Genomic DNA, 15907 nt, shown 5'->3' with positions numbered 1-15907 from the left:
CTGGCCATTATTCAGTACAGAACGGTTGGTTGTTCTTCAAGAACCGCCTCTGTGTCATTTGGGAAAAGCGATCAACTCTTCTCCATGATGCCCATGACTCCTTAGTTGGAGGACATAGGGGTATCAACAGTACCCTCCAAAAATTGGAACGGTCCTTTTATTGGCCAAAAATGAGACGTGATGTATATTCACATGTTCAAGCCTGTAAGATTTGTCAAAAAGTAAAGGTTTCACATACAAAGAAGGCTGGTTTACTTCAACCTTTGCCTATCTCTGACAGACCTTTCATCGACATATCTATGGACTTTGTAGAGCCTCTACCAGCATCCACCGGATCCCGTAACACTCAGTGTTTCACCATTGTGGATCGCTTCAATAAATTCTGCATGCTCATCCCATGCAAGCATACGGCCACAGCCGAGGACGTAGCCCGTCTTTTTCTCAAGCATTGGTACCCAATTTGTAGTTTGCCTAGTACCATTATATCAGTTAGAGATTCCAAGTTTATCTCGCATTTCTGGAGGACATTATTTGAAAACTTTGGAACTAAGTTGTAGTTGTCTAGTGCATTCCATCCATAGACAGAAATTTATAACCAGTTGGCCTTTGATGTTCTCAAGTCATATTGTCATGACCAGCAGTCCAAATGGGAACATTATCTTCCATTGGTCCAGGCTATCTTGAACGGCACTCATTCATCCAGTGTCGGACGGACTCCATATGAAGCAGCCTTTGGTCGCCGTTTCTCTTCTCTTTTGACGAGATTGGTGTCTCCATCTCTAGAGGCTAATAAAACCACGGAAGCATTTTCCGAGATCATTGTGTAAGTCAAGGACCGCTTGATCAAAGCACAGGAAGCCTATAGCAGACAGGCAAATAAGTCAAGACGAGATATCCACTTCAAGAAAGAGAATTGGGTCTATCTACGCATCATGAAACAAAGATTAAAACAAGTGGACAAACGTTGTCCCAAGCTTTTATTCTGTAGTTTTGGACCTTTCCCAATAGTCAAAAAGTTAAGTGATGTCTCCATGAAGTTAAATTGCCTAACAGTTGGACGATGCATGATGTTTTCCATGTTTCTTGGCTAAAACCATATGTTGGACCAGAAGTTTTTGATGTTTCAGATGAACAGCAGAGCCAGCCGTGGTAGACGAAGCCGAAGTCATCGAGCCTAAGCAGATCCTTCTTCATCGTTGGAAGCATGGTTCCGGTCGACAGATACGTCAGTTCTATACGAAATTCCGAGATCAAGGTACCTGAGAAGCTGTACGGCCAGACGAGGAATTCTTTCAAGAGTACCCCCAGTTGTTGGCGGACTACTTGGAAGCCATGAACCTGCCGCCAAGCTAAGTAGGAGCGAATGTCACATGCACTCTGCACTGTAGTGCATGGTGGCAAACTGGCTCATCATCATCAGTGCAACATTGTAACAATATTAGTACCTTTCAGGATGATATTTGTCGTACACCGTGACCCCATTGTAATCCTCAGTCCAGGATAAGTCAGGCACGAGCTACGTAGGTCATTCTCAGCCTTAGACAGTCAATCACTCAGTCAAAGTCTCTTAACCCACTTGAAGAGATGCATTCATGCATGTAAAGTCAGTAGAAACCTTAGGGTTTGCATTAGAAAGCATTCTGCATATTGCATATCATTCATTCATTGCATCTAGACCATTGCAGAATCCCCAAATATCATCTAGTATTTATCAAAATATTTACTAGGAATTTTCTGGTAATTTTTCCATCATTTTCAGCATTTTATACATCTTTTATGCATTTATTGTGGACACGAGCAGTCGGCCAGCTCTGTAGCCAGCCGACTCGCTCCTTTGGTCCATATAAATAATCAGCATCATATTCATTCATTCATTCATCTCATAATTCAGCAATCAGCGTTTCAGTCTTCAGCCCTAGATTCACCTCAACCATCTACGTTTTGGAGAAGCATGTCATCCCATAGTCAGAGGAGCATCAATGCTTGTGCATTCAACCCTCCATCAGCGAACGCAGCAGTTCTCAGCATTCGGCCATCAGCGTTTCAGTCTTCAGCCCTACGTTTCATTCATTCAGGCGCATCAGCATTTCAGTCTTCAGCCCTACATTCACCTCAACCATCTACGTTTTGGAGAAGCATGTCATCCCATAGTCAGAGGAGCATCAATGCTTGTGCATTCAACCCTCCATCAGCAAACGCAGCAGTTCTCAGCATTCGGCAATCAATAAACCTTGCGTTTTCTGCATCCATACAGTTTTCAGCATTCATCATATCATCGTTTTGCTCCAGCCACTTGATGAAGGTAAAACGCAGCATTCATAAGCATTTACAGCATTCATACTCAATCTAGAACAATCCCAAACAGCCCCTCTCTCATCCCAAGCTTTGCATCCCTCCCTCATTCCACTGGGAAGAGTGCATAGGCTCAAGATTGGACATCTTTGAAAGAGTGCATAGGGCGAAAGCAGAGTGGCACTAGAATGTGCTGAACAGAGAGTGCAAGAGAGAGAGAGAGATGGAGAAAAATTGCTGAATATACTGAAGCAAAACAATCCCAAGCAAGAGACACTACATGTCTCATAAGTGAGGGAGCAAAATATATACAAGACTGAATGAACAATGAGAGGCCAGCCCCACCTACTTATAGGTGAGGAGAGCTGGCCGACTGGAGCATATGAACTGGCCAACTGGTAAAATACCAAAAGGGCTGGGAAAAATCCCAGAGAAATATGTAAAATAGGGGTGGCCAGCCCACAATCAAGGGCCATACAAATGGGACCAAAAGGACACCAGAAATGGGCAGAAACTGGGGATGAATGTGCTAACACCCCCTCTCAGCACCAGATGCTGAACATAACTCCAAGAAGCCAAGAAGTCGTCCTCTGTCAAAGACGAAAAAAAGTAGCAGCAACAGGTACCAGGAAAGCTCCACACACAATCTCCACAGCAACTCAGCTACAAAAGTAACAGAACAAGCTGCCAGGTACACTCTTCTTCTAGAAGATATCAACCATGAAGGTTGCATTGTGCTACTCCGAATATCGGTGCCAAACCCAAATATAAACACAGTGTCACAGGAATCCCTAGAAGCCTGTAGCTCCAAGAAGATAATACCCTCAAAAGAAATAGAGTCCATCTGCTCCAACTCTGTACCAAGAGTAGCCAAATGCTGTATAATAGCACCCTCCTCGAAGGTCGGCATCGCCAGATATAAGAACTCAACTGCCCCCTCTGAAAACTGATGTCGGGACTCCACAGGCCCAACCAAATCCAAATCCCAATCCTTCAATCCCTGATAGTACCACTGTGCCCCAGGCATGGTCACGGACACACCTGACCACAATCCAAAATCCTCACACAGAGTAAGGGAAGTATGAACATTCACTGTAGTGGTAACTGAAGTAGTAGTAGCCTCCTCAATAGCATAACACAGCGTAGAAGCAAGCTCCTCCATAGAAGGCAAAGGGACCAGCAACACATCCTGGTCACTGGTTGACGAAGAAAGAATCAGAGACGAAGCAATAGGAGAAAAATCCCCCTCAGAAGTTGTGAGCAAAGATAGCCCACTGTCTTCCTCAAAAACATTACCAGAGATATCATCCTAGCAAGGAGAAGTATGCACAAAAACTGAAGGCACGGCAACAGGAGAAACAAACTCCTAAGATGCTATGAGAAAAACTGGCCCAATATCCTTCGCTGCAGTAACATCTCCAAAAGAAGTATCCACAAAATCACTGGCTGCACAGCACCCAGAAGCAAAAAGCATCTGCCGATCACTGGCATCACCATACAAGTCACAAAGCAACTACCACACATAGAAGGTAGAAGCATCATCAGGAGCATAGATGAAGTGTCGAAGGACCGAATCCTGACAATTCAAGAGGAGAAAGCCATAGATATGTCCATCAGTCTTTCTCCACCGACACACATCCTCCATAGAGGCAAGGTCCGGCAAGCACCGATTCTTGTACGAGAGAAACTCCATCAAACCATACTCCCTAAGAATAGAAGTAACCTGCAACTTCCATGACTGAAAGTTACCACCATCCAACATGTCTGCCTCATCAAGGAAATAACAAGAGAGTGGTACGGGAGCCAAATCTGAAGTTGTCATCATTGATCCAATTAATAGAACCAACCCTCATAAGATAAAAACTATCCAGATCAGAAAACGTTGATATAGGGTCTTTCCTCCGCAGCCCTAAGAGGTTGGACAGCACCCGAGAATCCTCCTGTAGCAAAAAACGCAGAAGCTTCTGTCGACTGTACCTCCAACCTTGAGGTCACCGGAAGAGGGAAGCAAAAAATGCGGATTTGATATAGAGAGAAAAGGCAGCCACACAGGGCCAGGGAATATGCTATAAGAGGGTGCAAGAGGGAAAGGCCAACAAGGACAGTAGCTTGGGCTCTCCTCAAGAAAACGCACTATCTCTAAAGAAGAAGTGTACTCCACAGGTACCAAGAGTGCCACCAAAGCCTGCAACACCAAAGACCCCCTCTGCAGAGGAGCAAACCCACGGGAGAGGAAAAACGCAGCAAAGGAAGCTGCTGTCCTGAAGAAAACAGGCCGCCTATGTCCCAAACTCCACGTGGAATAGAAAACACTGGTCAAACAATACCAGAAGGCTATGTTGATGAAGCCAAACTGAAGGGCGCAGCAACTAGCAGGTTGAATCCAGAAAACGCAGCAAAGGAGCTGCAGATCTGAGAGAAAAACGCAGAGGCAAAGTGACCAGGTTCAGTCCAGAAAACGCAGCATGAAAGAGCTGCATATCTGAAGGAAAACGCAGAGAAGGAGGTGCTGAAAACAATGCTGAATCTGGGGCAGCAAAGAGGTTGCTAAACCGAGAGCGATGATACCATGAAAGAGTGCACAGAGCGGAAGCAGAGTGGCACTAGAATGTGTTGAACAGAGAGTGCAAGAGAGAGAGAGAGAGATATGGAGAAAAATATGTTGAATATACTGAAGCAAAACAGTCCCAAGCAAGAGACACTACAAGTCTCATAAGTGAGGGAGCAAAATATGTACAAGACTGAATGAACAATGAGAGGCCAGCCCCACCTATTTATAGGTGAGGAGGGCTTGCCGAGACTGGAGCTGATTATGCTGGCCGACTAGAGCATATGAGCTGGCCGACTGGTAAAATACCAAAAGGGCTGGGAAAAATCCCAAAAAAATATGTAAAATAAGGGTGGCCAGCCCACAATCAAGGGCCATACAAATGGGACCAAAAGGACACCAGAAATGGGCAAAAACTAGGGATGAATGTGCTAACAATCTTTGGTGTTTCTACAGCAGTGTACACTTCAGCCCAACACTTGGTCTTCAGAGATCTTCGGTTTGGCTTATCGTCAGTCACACCATCAGTCTCTTTAAAGATAATAAAGCAAATACTATTCCGGTAACGGGATAGGGAGCCCTTCAGTGGGTAATTCGGGACACCATACGGTGTATAGTTTCCATCTCTCTCTCTCTCTCTCTCAAATCTCTTAAAAGTTTGAAGTCTTAAAGTGGATTGCTAAACTCGCGAAACTCAAGATACAGAAGATGGTGTGAGCATTTGTGTGACAGGATCCTCCAATATAAATACTTTTGCTACATGTTACACTCGGTGATCCGATAAAGATGCTCAATAGCTCATCTCGAACATTCCATCCTCTTCTTCGACTCTGTATTTGTTTGTCTGAGACTAAATCTTTGTCCTTGACCTCCGTTTAGAACCTGGAATGTCTCGACACGAAAACCTAGATACATTTTTAGCACAAAACCACTCAAAAACCACTTTGGAGTCACCAAACGGATGTGAAATAATACAAATCACAAAATTTTCACTCAAGCAAAGTTGTTCTATGTACAAAATGGAAAAACTCTCTCATACAAAACTTATCCTAATTCTACCTCTAACCTAATCAAAACTCACCCACAAAAATGGCAACTACCTGAAAATGACCAAAACCAACAAATTTCTTGCAACACAAAATTTTATCAAAACACGTTAGATGTCCTTACAAACAATTCTATACACTTTCTACAACATGAATTTTCGAAAAATATTTTTACGAAATTATGAGACGTCACAATCGCCTCTTCTTTGAGAACTCTGTCCTCAGAGTTTAAATGAAGGGAACTCTACATGCAAAGAATCTAAGTTTACTCATGAAGCATCTTCTAAGGGATATACATCCCACTTAACCAAAACTTCAACTACAGTCCTATTTCTAAGTTGGCTCGTCTTTCTATCCAAAATGAATTGAGGTACAACCCTCAAACTCCCATCTTCTTGAATCTTGAATTTGTTCCACAAAACATGGAAGGATTAGCAATATAACTTTTCAATAAACTCACATGGAAACCTGGATGCACTTTTATATTGCTAGACAATTCTAGTTCATAAGCCAATGTTCCCACTCTCTTAAAGATTTTAAAAGGACCAGCAAAACGGGGTGAGAGTCTCCTATCCTTCCCAAGAATCAAGTTATACTCACGAGCTGCATGCTTCTTGTCATAATAGAGTTTCTGTCTATGTTGAACCTTCTTGATACACTCCCTAATAGTCTTCACTTCCTCATCCATCCTCTCAAGCATCTCTTTGGAAACCTCAACTCGGTTCTCTGGCTCTAAAAAATTCACTGGTGTATAACAGTAAAAGTCCATAAACGGCCTCGAAAGGTGTCATTTGAATGGAGCTATGCCATAAACTATTGTAAGCAAACTCAGCTAAAGGTAAGAATTCAATTCAATTGGTTTGCTTTTCATTGACATACATTCTAAAAATATCCTCTAACACTCGGTTTACTCTCTCAGTTTATAAAGCTAAATTCAATTTCGGGACTGGACCGAAGATGCAAGCGAGGTTGACTGAGATGGATAGGAAGTGGGGAAACAAGGTGAGTTGCCTAAACCTATAATGAAATGTATGGTTTCTTCTGTATCTCATGCTCATGTTTCAGTGATGAGAGTAAAGATTAGCAATCGGAATTGTTCATTTTTCAGTTGACTCGGGTAGCACTCATTGCTTTATTTCTCCAAAAACTTGTCAAATCACAACACTTAAGATTAGGAAATCAAGTAAAGAGGCCCATCTAACTTACTAATGGGAAAGCTCACAACATCCAAGGGCTCTTCGAAAACTTATCCTTCACCTTAGCGGGAAGGAAGTGTAAGGGAGACTTCTATGCCATCAAGATGGGTAAATGTGAAATAATCGGAATGGATTTGTTAGTCTCCAACAAAGCCCTCATTAACTGTGGATTTCACAGTCAAGTGGTCATTGCGACGAGATAGCCCAAATGACTGCATTGGATTTCATAGTCGGACGGTCAATGCGATCAGATGGCCAAAATGACTATTGATAAACTCTCAGGCAGTCCTAATGACCAGATGGCCTTGAGCGATATTCTAAGCGGTTTCTCTCGGGAGCCAGATAGCTCAGCATGGTTTTCGATGAAACCAGACAAGCTAATCCATGAACAAGAGGATCATTATTTGTGCACTATATATTGATGTATGTTTGAATTTCTTTGACTTTGTCTGCTATTTTTTATGTGTGGACAATGCTTGGATTTATGGCATGTGATAGTCCACTGGACTCCAGATTACGTGGCCAGTACCTGGAATACCTAGTAGACACGAATGATGCATAGTTGTTTGTTGACTAGCTTTTGTCTAGTTTTTGCAGAAGGTAAGTATGCATTTATTATATCTAACACATGTGACATGCCTTGAAGAAGTACCATCGAGAACAAAGCCATTCGTCAAAGATAAGGCATAAAGATGTTGCCAGATGAGCAGATGACACCACATATATGGGAAAGACCATATGCACAAGCTCACCCGACAGGACTAGTACTGAGAAATATTTGGAATATATGTACACTTAAAACGAATGGATGTACTTGGAACACATGGATATACATGGAACATATGAATATATGCTTGGAACATTTGCAGTTCACAGTTGAGGACAAGTGCGATATAAGAGGGAGGGAATGTAACTATTTGGCCCTCCTAGCTCTATTTCACATGATGGAACACATGCTCGGGCACATGGACAAGTTAATGAATGCATGGAAACAAGATTCATGAAGTTGACACAAGAAAAAGCACCAAAAAGCAAGGAAAAATTGAAAGTCAAACCCAATGGACCGCGAGTCAAGGGTACTACCATTGGAAAGAGGCGACTGAGTCGGACCAAAAAGCTAAAAGCAACTCCAAGACCAAAAAGCAAGGCCCTGAAGCTAGAAAAGTAAAACAAGAACTTTTGACTAAAGTTGAGTAATATTTTATTATTAAAAAGCAAAAAGGTAAAATCAAAGAGTAAAAAGGCAAAAGCAAAGCATGGATAAGCTTTTGGCAAAAAGCAAGGCCCCCTTCAAGTATAAAAGACGCTACAGCCCTCTTGTTTTGGGCATCAAGTGTGTGGAGAGCAAGGTGATCATCGTCAACATCATCTTCAACATCTTCGTCTACTAGCCACTACTACCTAGATCCACCGCCTCCGTGTGCCGCTCAGCGTCGCACTCTGCCGCCACCTGTGCAACACCTCCGCTGCCACCTCTACCCAGCTCTGACACCCCCTGTCGTTTCTGATCGCCGCCGCCATTGTGCAGCGCCGCCTACCGCATCAAGCTGCCAGCATCTTTCTCCAGATCCTCAACAGAGAGATTGGCAGTCGAGCACTCATATCCTCCACTTGTGTTTTGCTTTTCCAAGGTTCTTCTCAGATTGGGTATTAAGTTCCTTTGGCCATCTTTGAGATTCAAGATTTGATTTAGACTTGGATTGGGACTTGGATTTGGATTTGGATTTGGACTTGGACTTGGACTTGCCCGTGGATTGTTCCTGAATAAATTCTTGAAAGGGGACGCGGCCTGTTTCTCGCTCAATGTGGTGTACTGTGCAAAGTTCCTTGGCCCCTTTTTCTCTCTCCCCCCTCTCTATATCTCTATCTCTTGGATACGTGGTTGAGTCTATCACGGCACACCCCGCCCGGCTTACAGCATATGTACATGCATGTATCACTTCCCTCACAAGCTCATAGTCATGGGAAAGCATTGCTATGAACTTCATCATGGACTTACCTAGAACCTAGTTGGGGAATGATGCTATATGGACAATTGTAGACAAGTTTAGCAAGCAAGAACATGTCTTGTCAGACAATTCTTCCACAAGTGTTCAAGCATCAAGGTATGCAAAAGTCCATTGTGGATGATAGAGATCCCAAGACTATGAGTCTCTTTTGGAGGGCTCTTTTTGATAACATAGGCACAAAGTTGAAATCTAGACAAATAATTTGGTTGACCTCCTACCATGAGATCCAAAAGAGAAGCCTCCAACTCTACTCGAGAAGTACCATATAAAGACCATGTGTGACAAAATCCATCTAGTAATGCAGGAATACCAAGGTCTGCCATGTCCCTCTTGTGCAACTCCTATGTAAGCTGTCTCGAAGACTCAAATGCCAACTCCTTGGACCGGATCACACGTCGGAACATCATCACCTCAGTCTCTCCTCCTCTTTCAGTCCTCTGAGCTCTCCTCCTCCAGTCCTCTCCCCACACACACACAGCTAACATGTCCATCCTCTGAGGCCTTGAGATTTTCTGGGCATCTTCTTTCGCTCTTGAATCTTATATTTAAGGCCTGTTTTACTTGCTTGGTCTGATTTGATACGATACAAGAGTTTTGGCTGGTCAATGCTTGTAAATAAGCTAAATAGAGATAGGTTGGCATGTTTTTTATATGCTATTCAATAGCCAAAAAAGTATCCAGAGAACCCCAAGATGTGTTTTCAATGGAGTCGCTACCCTGCTCCTTACCAGTACGTGCCAACTCACAGACAGCAATGAGTTCATTGTGCATCATTGCCCTGTGCAGCAGGTTTCAGTATGCTGAGGCATGCAGGTAAAAGAGAAAGCAAGCAGGTAAGCGAGGACAAAATGCAAAGAAACAGAGAAAGAAAGAAAGAAAGAAAGTAAGCAATATCAACTTCTTCAAACGACCCTAAGGGTCTATGAGACCATGAGTGATACAATGATATCATGGATATAGTTATTAGTGAGCCATGGAAAAAATAACTGAGGGAAAAGGAAAAGCGACTATCACTAGTGTATACAGAAGTGATATCAGCATGTGACCTTGTACGGGAGAACTAGCCATGATCAACTAATAATGATGCCACTCTTCAGCCACTATGGACCTGATGCCCGAGAGAACATCTGGCCTCTCTGATGGAAGCATGTCATAGCATCGAAGAACCTCCTGCATCCACATCTGTCTGGTGGAGGGTCCTGATGCTTTGGGGTGGGGCCGAGAGAATATCTGCCTCTCTGATGGAAGCATGTCCTAGCGTCGAAGAACCTCCTGCATCCACATCTGTCTGGTGGAGGGTCCTGATGCTTTGGGGTGGGGCCAAGAGAATATCTGGCCTCTCTGATAGAAGCATGTCCTAGCGTCGAAGAACCTCCTGGATCCGCATCTGTCTGGCGGAGGGTCCTGATGCTTTCGGTTGGGGACTTCTGCCCCGTAAAATAGATCGAGCTCTATTACTGAGAACCCCTCTAGGGCGGAGACTAGACTGCTGGTCACAAAAGCTTAAGCTGGTAGTGGGCCGCTAAGGTTATTTGTGCTATTTAAAAAGCAGCTGCTCTCTAAAAGGCAGGTTGATGTGATTCTTTCTCAACACCAAGAGAAACATGTCTTGATCAATGTCCATGCTTTTCAACTAGAAAATGTGTATCACCACCTTGTGCTGCTTCTGCGTTTTATCACTAACCTTGCCTACAGAAGCATTAATGAAGAGTTCTAACTAGCACAAAGTCTCAAAACATCTGACAATTGAATGAACAGGGAAGTATGACAAACATAAAAGTGGAAAGAGGAATTCTCAACTTTCTAAACACCTACCAGAATTATAAATAGATTAATGTTGTACTACAAAAAAGAAGATTCAAACCAAACGATTAAAAAAGCACCTACCAGAATTATAAATAGACTAATGCAACACTACAAAAAAGAAGATTCAAACCAAACGATTAAAAAAGCAGTTACAAGGACACAGCTCAGTTTTAATGATTTGTTTACACATACTGTGATGGCCAGAGCAAAGAATATACTAACCGTGCAGCCCAACGGTTTGGGACAATCCTCAAAAAACATGAGCGTCTTCGTTAACTTTTTGCCACCTTGACCCGCACTTCCATGTTCCTCAATATATTTCTCCACATGAAAGAGCTCACAACGCCCAACATTGGCAGACTTTGTTGAGGTCAAATTCTCAAGATTGGAAATGATATTTGCACCCGTACATCTGGCTATTCGCTCTAATAAAGGCCTCTTAACATTCAGGACCAGAGAAATTTCCTTTGCTAAAAGCTGTTCCTGTGCTTGACGTGAAACTGTCTTTTCAACCAGTAACACATTTGGATGGTGTGCGTCTATTCTTGATACAGCCATGCTTATATGACCTGTTTCCTGCAGGAAAACATGCAGCGAATGTAGCCGTGGTTACTACTGCAAAGAGGTCCAAACATACCCATTTTTGCAAAAATGTGGAACATAAAATCATCCTTGGTGCTGAGCTCAAAATTTCTAGCACGCGAAACATGGAATTTCTTCTTGATACTGAACTTCTAGCATCAACTTGCCGTTCTTCATGGAATGAAAACTGAACTCTCGACAAGATCAAAATCCAATCAATATATAAGACCCCATTTTGGATTGAAACAAGGGAGAAAACCATACAACTCCAGTCATTTGACCTCCTTGCACCAACCACAACGGGGGTTTCTTTCCTACATATAAAGTCACGACAGCACACAAGGAACCCCAAATAAAACAGACCTGAAAACTTTTCTCCGTCGCTTCATGATTCATCTCTGGACATTTGGAATACAAGAGACATCAAGAGGTCCAATAACAGAGTAATTGTATTATCCCAACAGACCCAGACTTTTTCATTTGAAACGTTAGTGGCGGCGATGCCACCTACAGTTACACAACTTTCCGCAAGCAGAATGCAGGCTGAATATGGGATTTACATAAAGCGTAGATCTGTTCATCTGTTCTCTCTCAAAAGCTAAGAGTACAACCAGTCTTACTTTTGGTATCAGAGCTTAGCGTTATCCTGGAAATTTCCCTTTTTGGCAGACAAGGTAGCTGCTAATGCTCACAGACACAGCTTTTTAGGGAGGGGGAGGTGTTATCAGGACTAAGTTGCTTTGAATTTTACTGAAAAAAAAATCCCAGGCTCATCATGCCAACTCCGAAGTTATGGGACAACTTTCCAGCTCTATTCAAAAACAGGGACGTTGCAATTTGTAGCAACCATCAACAAAAAGGCCGGCCAGGGTTGCAAAATCTTCACCCCCCACTTGCACACCAGGTGGTGCCACAAAAGGCTCTAGGGACAACCAGCAACCACCATCAAGATCATCAGATTTCACCGAGATAGGTCATTCCCACTCTCATCATCATCAATCTCAACAGCGACAAGCACCCGTGAGAAGAGAAAAGCATGTGTACGTTGATGACACCAGCACTGCCCTGGTGTCTACTTGCAGAAACATTGGCTACATATAAAAAACAAATTAATGGATTTCAATCCCCTAAATATATTCTGGCAAGGCCCATCTTCTAGGCACCTAAACCCATAACAATGGGCTACACTAGATAATCTCTCATTCTCAATGCTTGTACATTAAAGTTTTGGCATCCATATAAGCCAATAGTCTTAGAGCTTATGTCACAGTTGGTGACAAACATCTTCCTCTTTGTGGTCCAATGGTGGGCTGAGTGTTAATATAGAGCTGCACCTATGGAGGGTCGATGAGGTACATGGCTATGGCATTGGAGTAAAGAGAGAGAGAGAGAGAGAGAGAGAAATAAAGAAAGAAAGTTATATTGACATCTTCAAAAGACCCAAAGGGTCTATGAGACCAAAATGATGTGTACATAGTGTCCATGAAATCTCATCATGGATGAAATAAGAAAAAGCAACAGTAAACTAAAGCTGAAAACTGAAAACTGAAAACTAGATCTAAGACTCCGAGATTAGACAAGATGACAAATCTAGATCCTATTATGCCAGGTAAAGGGTACAATAAGTGATGGGATATGGGGGCGGGCACCTAAGTGTGGACGCCCGGTGACCGGCCAAGAGCCTATAAAAGGGTGGCCAAGGTTAGTCAGTTAGTCATAGAGTCTCGCGAGTCTTTGTGAGAGCTCTATAGTCAGGAGCCTCGATCTAGTGCAGACGTGCGCACTTACTTCATGCAGCCAAGGCCGGCAGCAGTCTCAAGGCCCGCGAGGGTAGCTCCGTGGCGGTATGGGACGGCACGGGGTAGAGACTGGTTAGTACGTCTTGCTAGTTAGCTCAGCTCGTGGCTCGGTGGGGACAGCCAAGACTTGCGGGTTTTGGCCACAGCTGCCATGGTTGGATGGTGAGTCGGGCCTGCATGTTTCAAGAGCGCTCTACAGGGAGATCCATGGGGATTTGACAGTGGTATCAGAGCATGCCTCGAAGAGAGTGCAAGTTGGTAGATAGAGAAGAACAAGGTCAAAGGAAGAGGTGTGAGTTCGAGATGATTGCTGTTTTTTCGTATATACTGCTGTTTTCTCAGAATTCAGCATATAGTATTATGTTTGCATCGTTGGAACCCGGGTTGGGTTTTGTTCTTGCAAAGGGTTGATTAGATTGCTTGAGAAGAGCTTTTATTTTGGCAAGGAAAGAAGCAAGAGTGCAGTCGGCTGTGAATCAGCAAGTGAAAGAGAGAAGAAGAGGAGACCCTGCCGGCTATATGAAACAGCAGGAGAAAGAAAGGGAGCGAGTGCTGACGGCTGTGTAGGCACCTCGTATGCTGTCGGATCTTCTGCTATAGCAACAGAGATCCCAACTACGGCCACCACGAAGATATTCTAGAGTGCTATGTTACGCACCTAGAGCATGTAGACTTGCTATTAGGGATTAAGTGGTTTAAGACCCTTCAATCCAGATAGATTGGTCTAATCATACTTTTTCTTTTGAACATAGGAACACCCAGTATTGTATCTTTGGTGATTGTATACATCCCTCTCAAGAACCTCTTGTAAATAACGTTGATTTTGGAAATATAATGGATTCTTCTTTGTATATTTCTTTCCACTGTGTCTTGATCCACTTTCTTCATTTCTCATACCTACTATGGATGTCAATGAATTAAGTGTGTTTGAAAGCAAAGAATTAAAGAAGTTACTTGATTCGTTTCAAGATGTATTTCCTAAGGAGCTGCCACCATCGGGCTTACCATTCGAAAGGACAGTGGATCATCGTATTGATCTAGTTGTTGTCCTTCTTTCTTCTAAGTAACACAAGCGCCCTTCAAGGTGATTTACTTGGATGGATCTGGCCCATCCTCAAATAATCTGCGAGTTGTTTGGCCAGCTCATCTTCCTCAGCCTTGCTCATCCTCTAAGGTGGAATGCTAACAAGTTGAGCACCATGGCCTGGCGAATGTGTGTAGATTACAAGAGACTGAACAAAGTGACAATCAAGAACCGTTATTCTCTCCCTAGATCAGATGACCTGATTAACCGTTTAATCGGAGCGAAGTATTTCACAAAGATAGATTTACGTACTGGCTATCACCAGATACGTATTGATTAAGGCACGTCGAAAGAACCACCTTTAGGACTAGGTATGGCCATTAAGAGTTTCTCGTATTACCTTTTGGGTTAACCAATGCTCCAGCCACTTTCCAGCAAATAATGAACGATCTTTTTCGTGAACATTTGGGGAAGTTCGTGGTTATGTTCCTCGACGATATTTTAGTATATAGTCGTACTCTTGAGAATCATATTAGACACCTCACGATTCTCTTGACTATTTAAAGACAAAATTGACTGTATGCTAAATTAAGTAAATGTGAGTTTTTTATGACAAAAATCATTTACTTGGGACACAAGATCACAAGAGAAGGATTGAGCATTGACTATGACCGAGTTCAGAAGGTTTTGGCCTGGCCTATACCACAGACAGACAACTTCGTTCTTTTCTCGGTTTTGTTGTTTTTCTTCGAAGATCTATGCAGGAGTACTCTCACCTCACACTACCGATGACCGACTTGTTGAAAGGTCGTGGACGTAAGTCGAATCAGCCTATCTCTTGGAATAACGATTTGGATATGGCCTTCAGACTTTTGAAAGATAAAGTCAAGGAAGTCCCTACCTTAGCACTGCCCGATCCTAGTCGGCCTTATGTTCTTGAGACTAACGCAAGTGACTATGCGATCGGGGCTGCTCTATTCCAAGATGGTAGACCTTTTGCTTTCGAGAGTCGAAAGCTGGACAACACTCAATCTCATTGGCCAACCCTTGAGAAGGAGCTTTATGTTGTCATTTATGCTCTCAAGGTTTGGAGGCATTATTTATATGGCTCCAAGTTTGTGGTATTGACTAATCATCAGTCAATCAAGTATGTGTGTGATGCGGATGATTTGAGAGGAAGAAAAGCTAGATGGGTAGAGTTAATGCAAGATTTTGATTTTGAAATACGCTATCGAAAGGGGTCCATGAATAGTGTAGCGGATACGCTTAGTCGGATTAGAGAGGTGAATACTTTGTCGTTCACTGAGATTTCTACTAACTTGTTTCAGTCATTAAGAGGGCTTTGCAGGACTGATAATTATTTTGGTCTGTAGTGGCAGAGAATCCAAGACGGGAGCTCATTGATTGACCAAGACTCAATGACTAAGCAACCTACCATTCAGGTTACGGGAGGCCAGTGGATGATTCGGAATGGTTTACTGTTCCATAATGACAAAATTTGTGTACCACAGGATTAGGTCCAAGATTCTTAAGGAGTGTCACGACGCCCCTTCTGTTGGACACCCTGGGGTACACACGACATTAGCTTTAGTGAAACACATTTTT

General features: G+C 43.0%; 1 protein-coding gene across 2 annotated transcripts in view; it reads right to left on the bottom strand.

The window, feature by feature from the left end:
* The window catches only part of LOC147610327 (1-phosphatidylinositol-3-phosphate 5-kinase FAB1B-like), a 46247-nt gene that overhangs the window by 17262 nt on the left and 13078 nt on the right, over positions 1–15907 (bottom strand). For both annotated transcript variants that reach the window (XR_015264104.1, XM_086786625.1), the window contains exon 6: positions 11120–11473. Coding sequence is in view for 1 of the 2 variants with exons in the window: in XM_086786625.1 (XP_086642751.1) it covers positions 11120–11473 (354 nt within the window). In the remaining variant the exon portion in view is untranslated. The remainder of the gene's footprint in view (positions 1–11119; positions 11474–15907) is intronic.

The sequence above is a fragment of the Cibotium barometz genome, chromosome 49 (assembly GCF_041138505.1).
Source record: "Cibotium barometz isolate CiBa-2024 chromosome 49, ASM4113850v1, whole genome shotgun sequence".
Lineage (NCBI taxonomy): Eukaryota > Viridiplantae > Streptophyta > Polypodiopsida > Cyatheales > Cibotiaceae > Cibotium > Cibotium barometz.
Note: the sequence above shows the minus strand (reverse complement) of the source record. Positions and strands in the feature narration are given on the sequence as shown.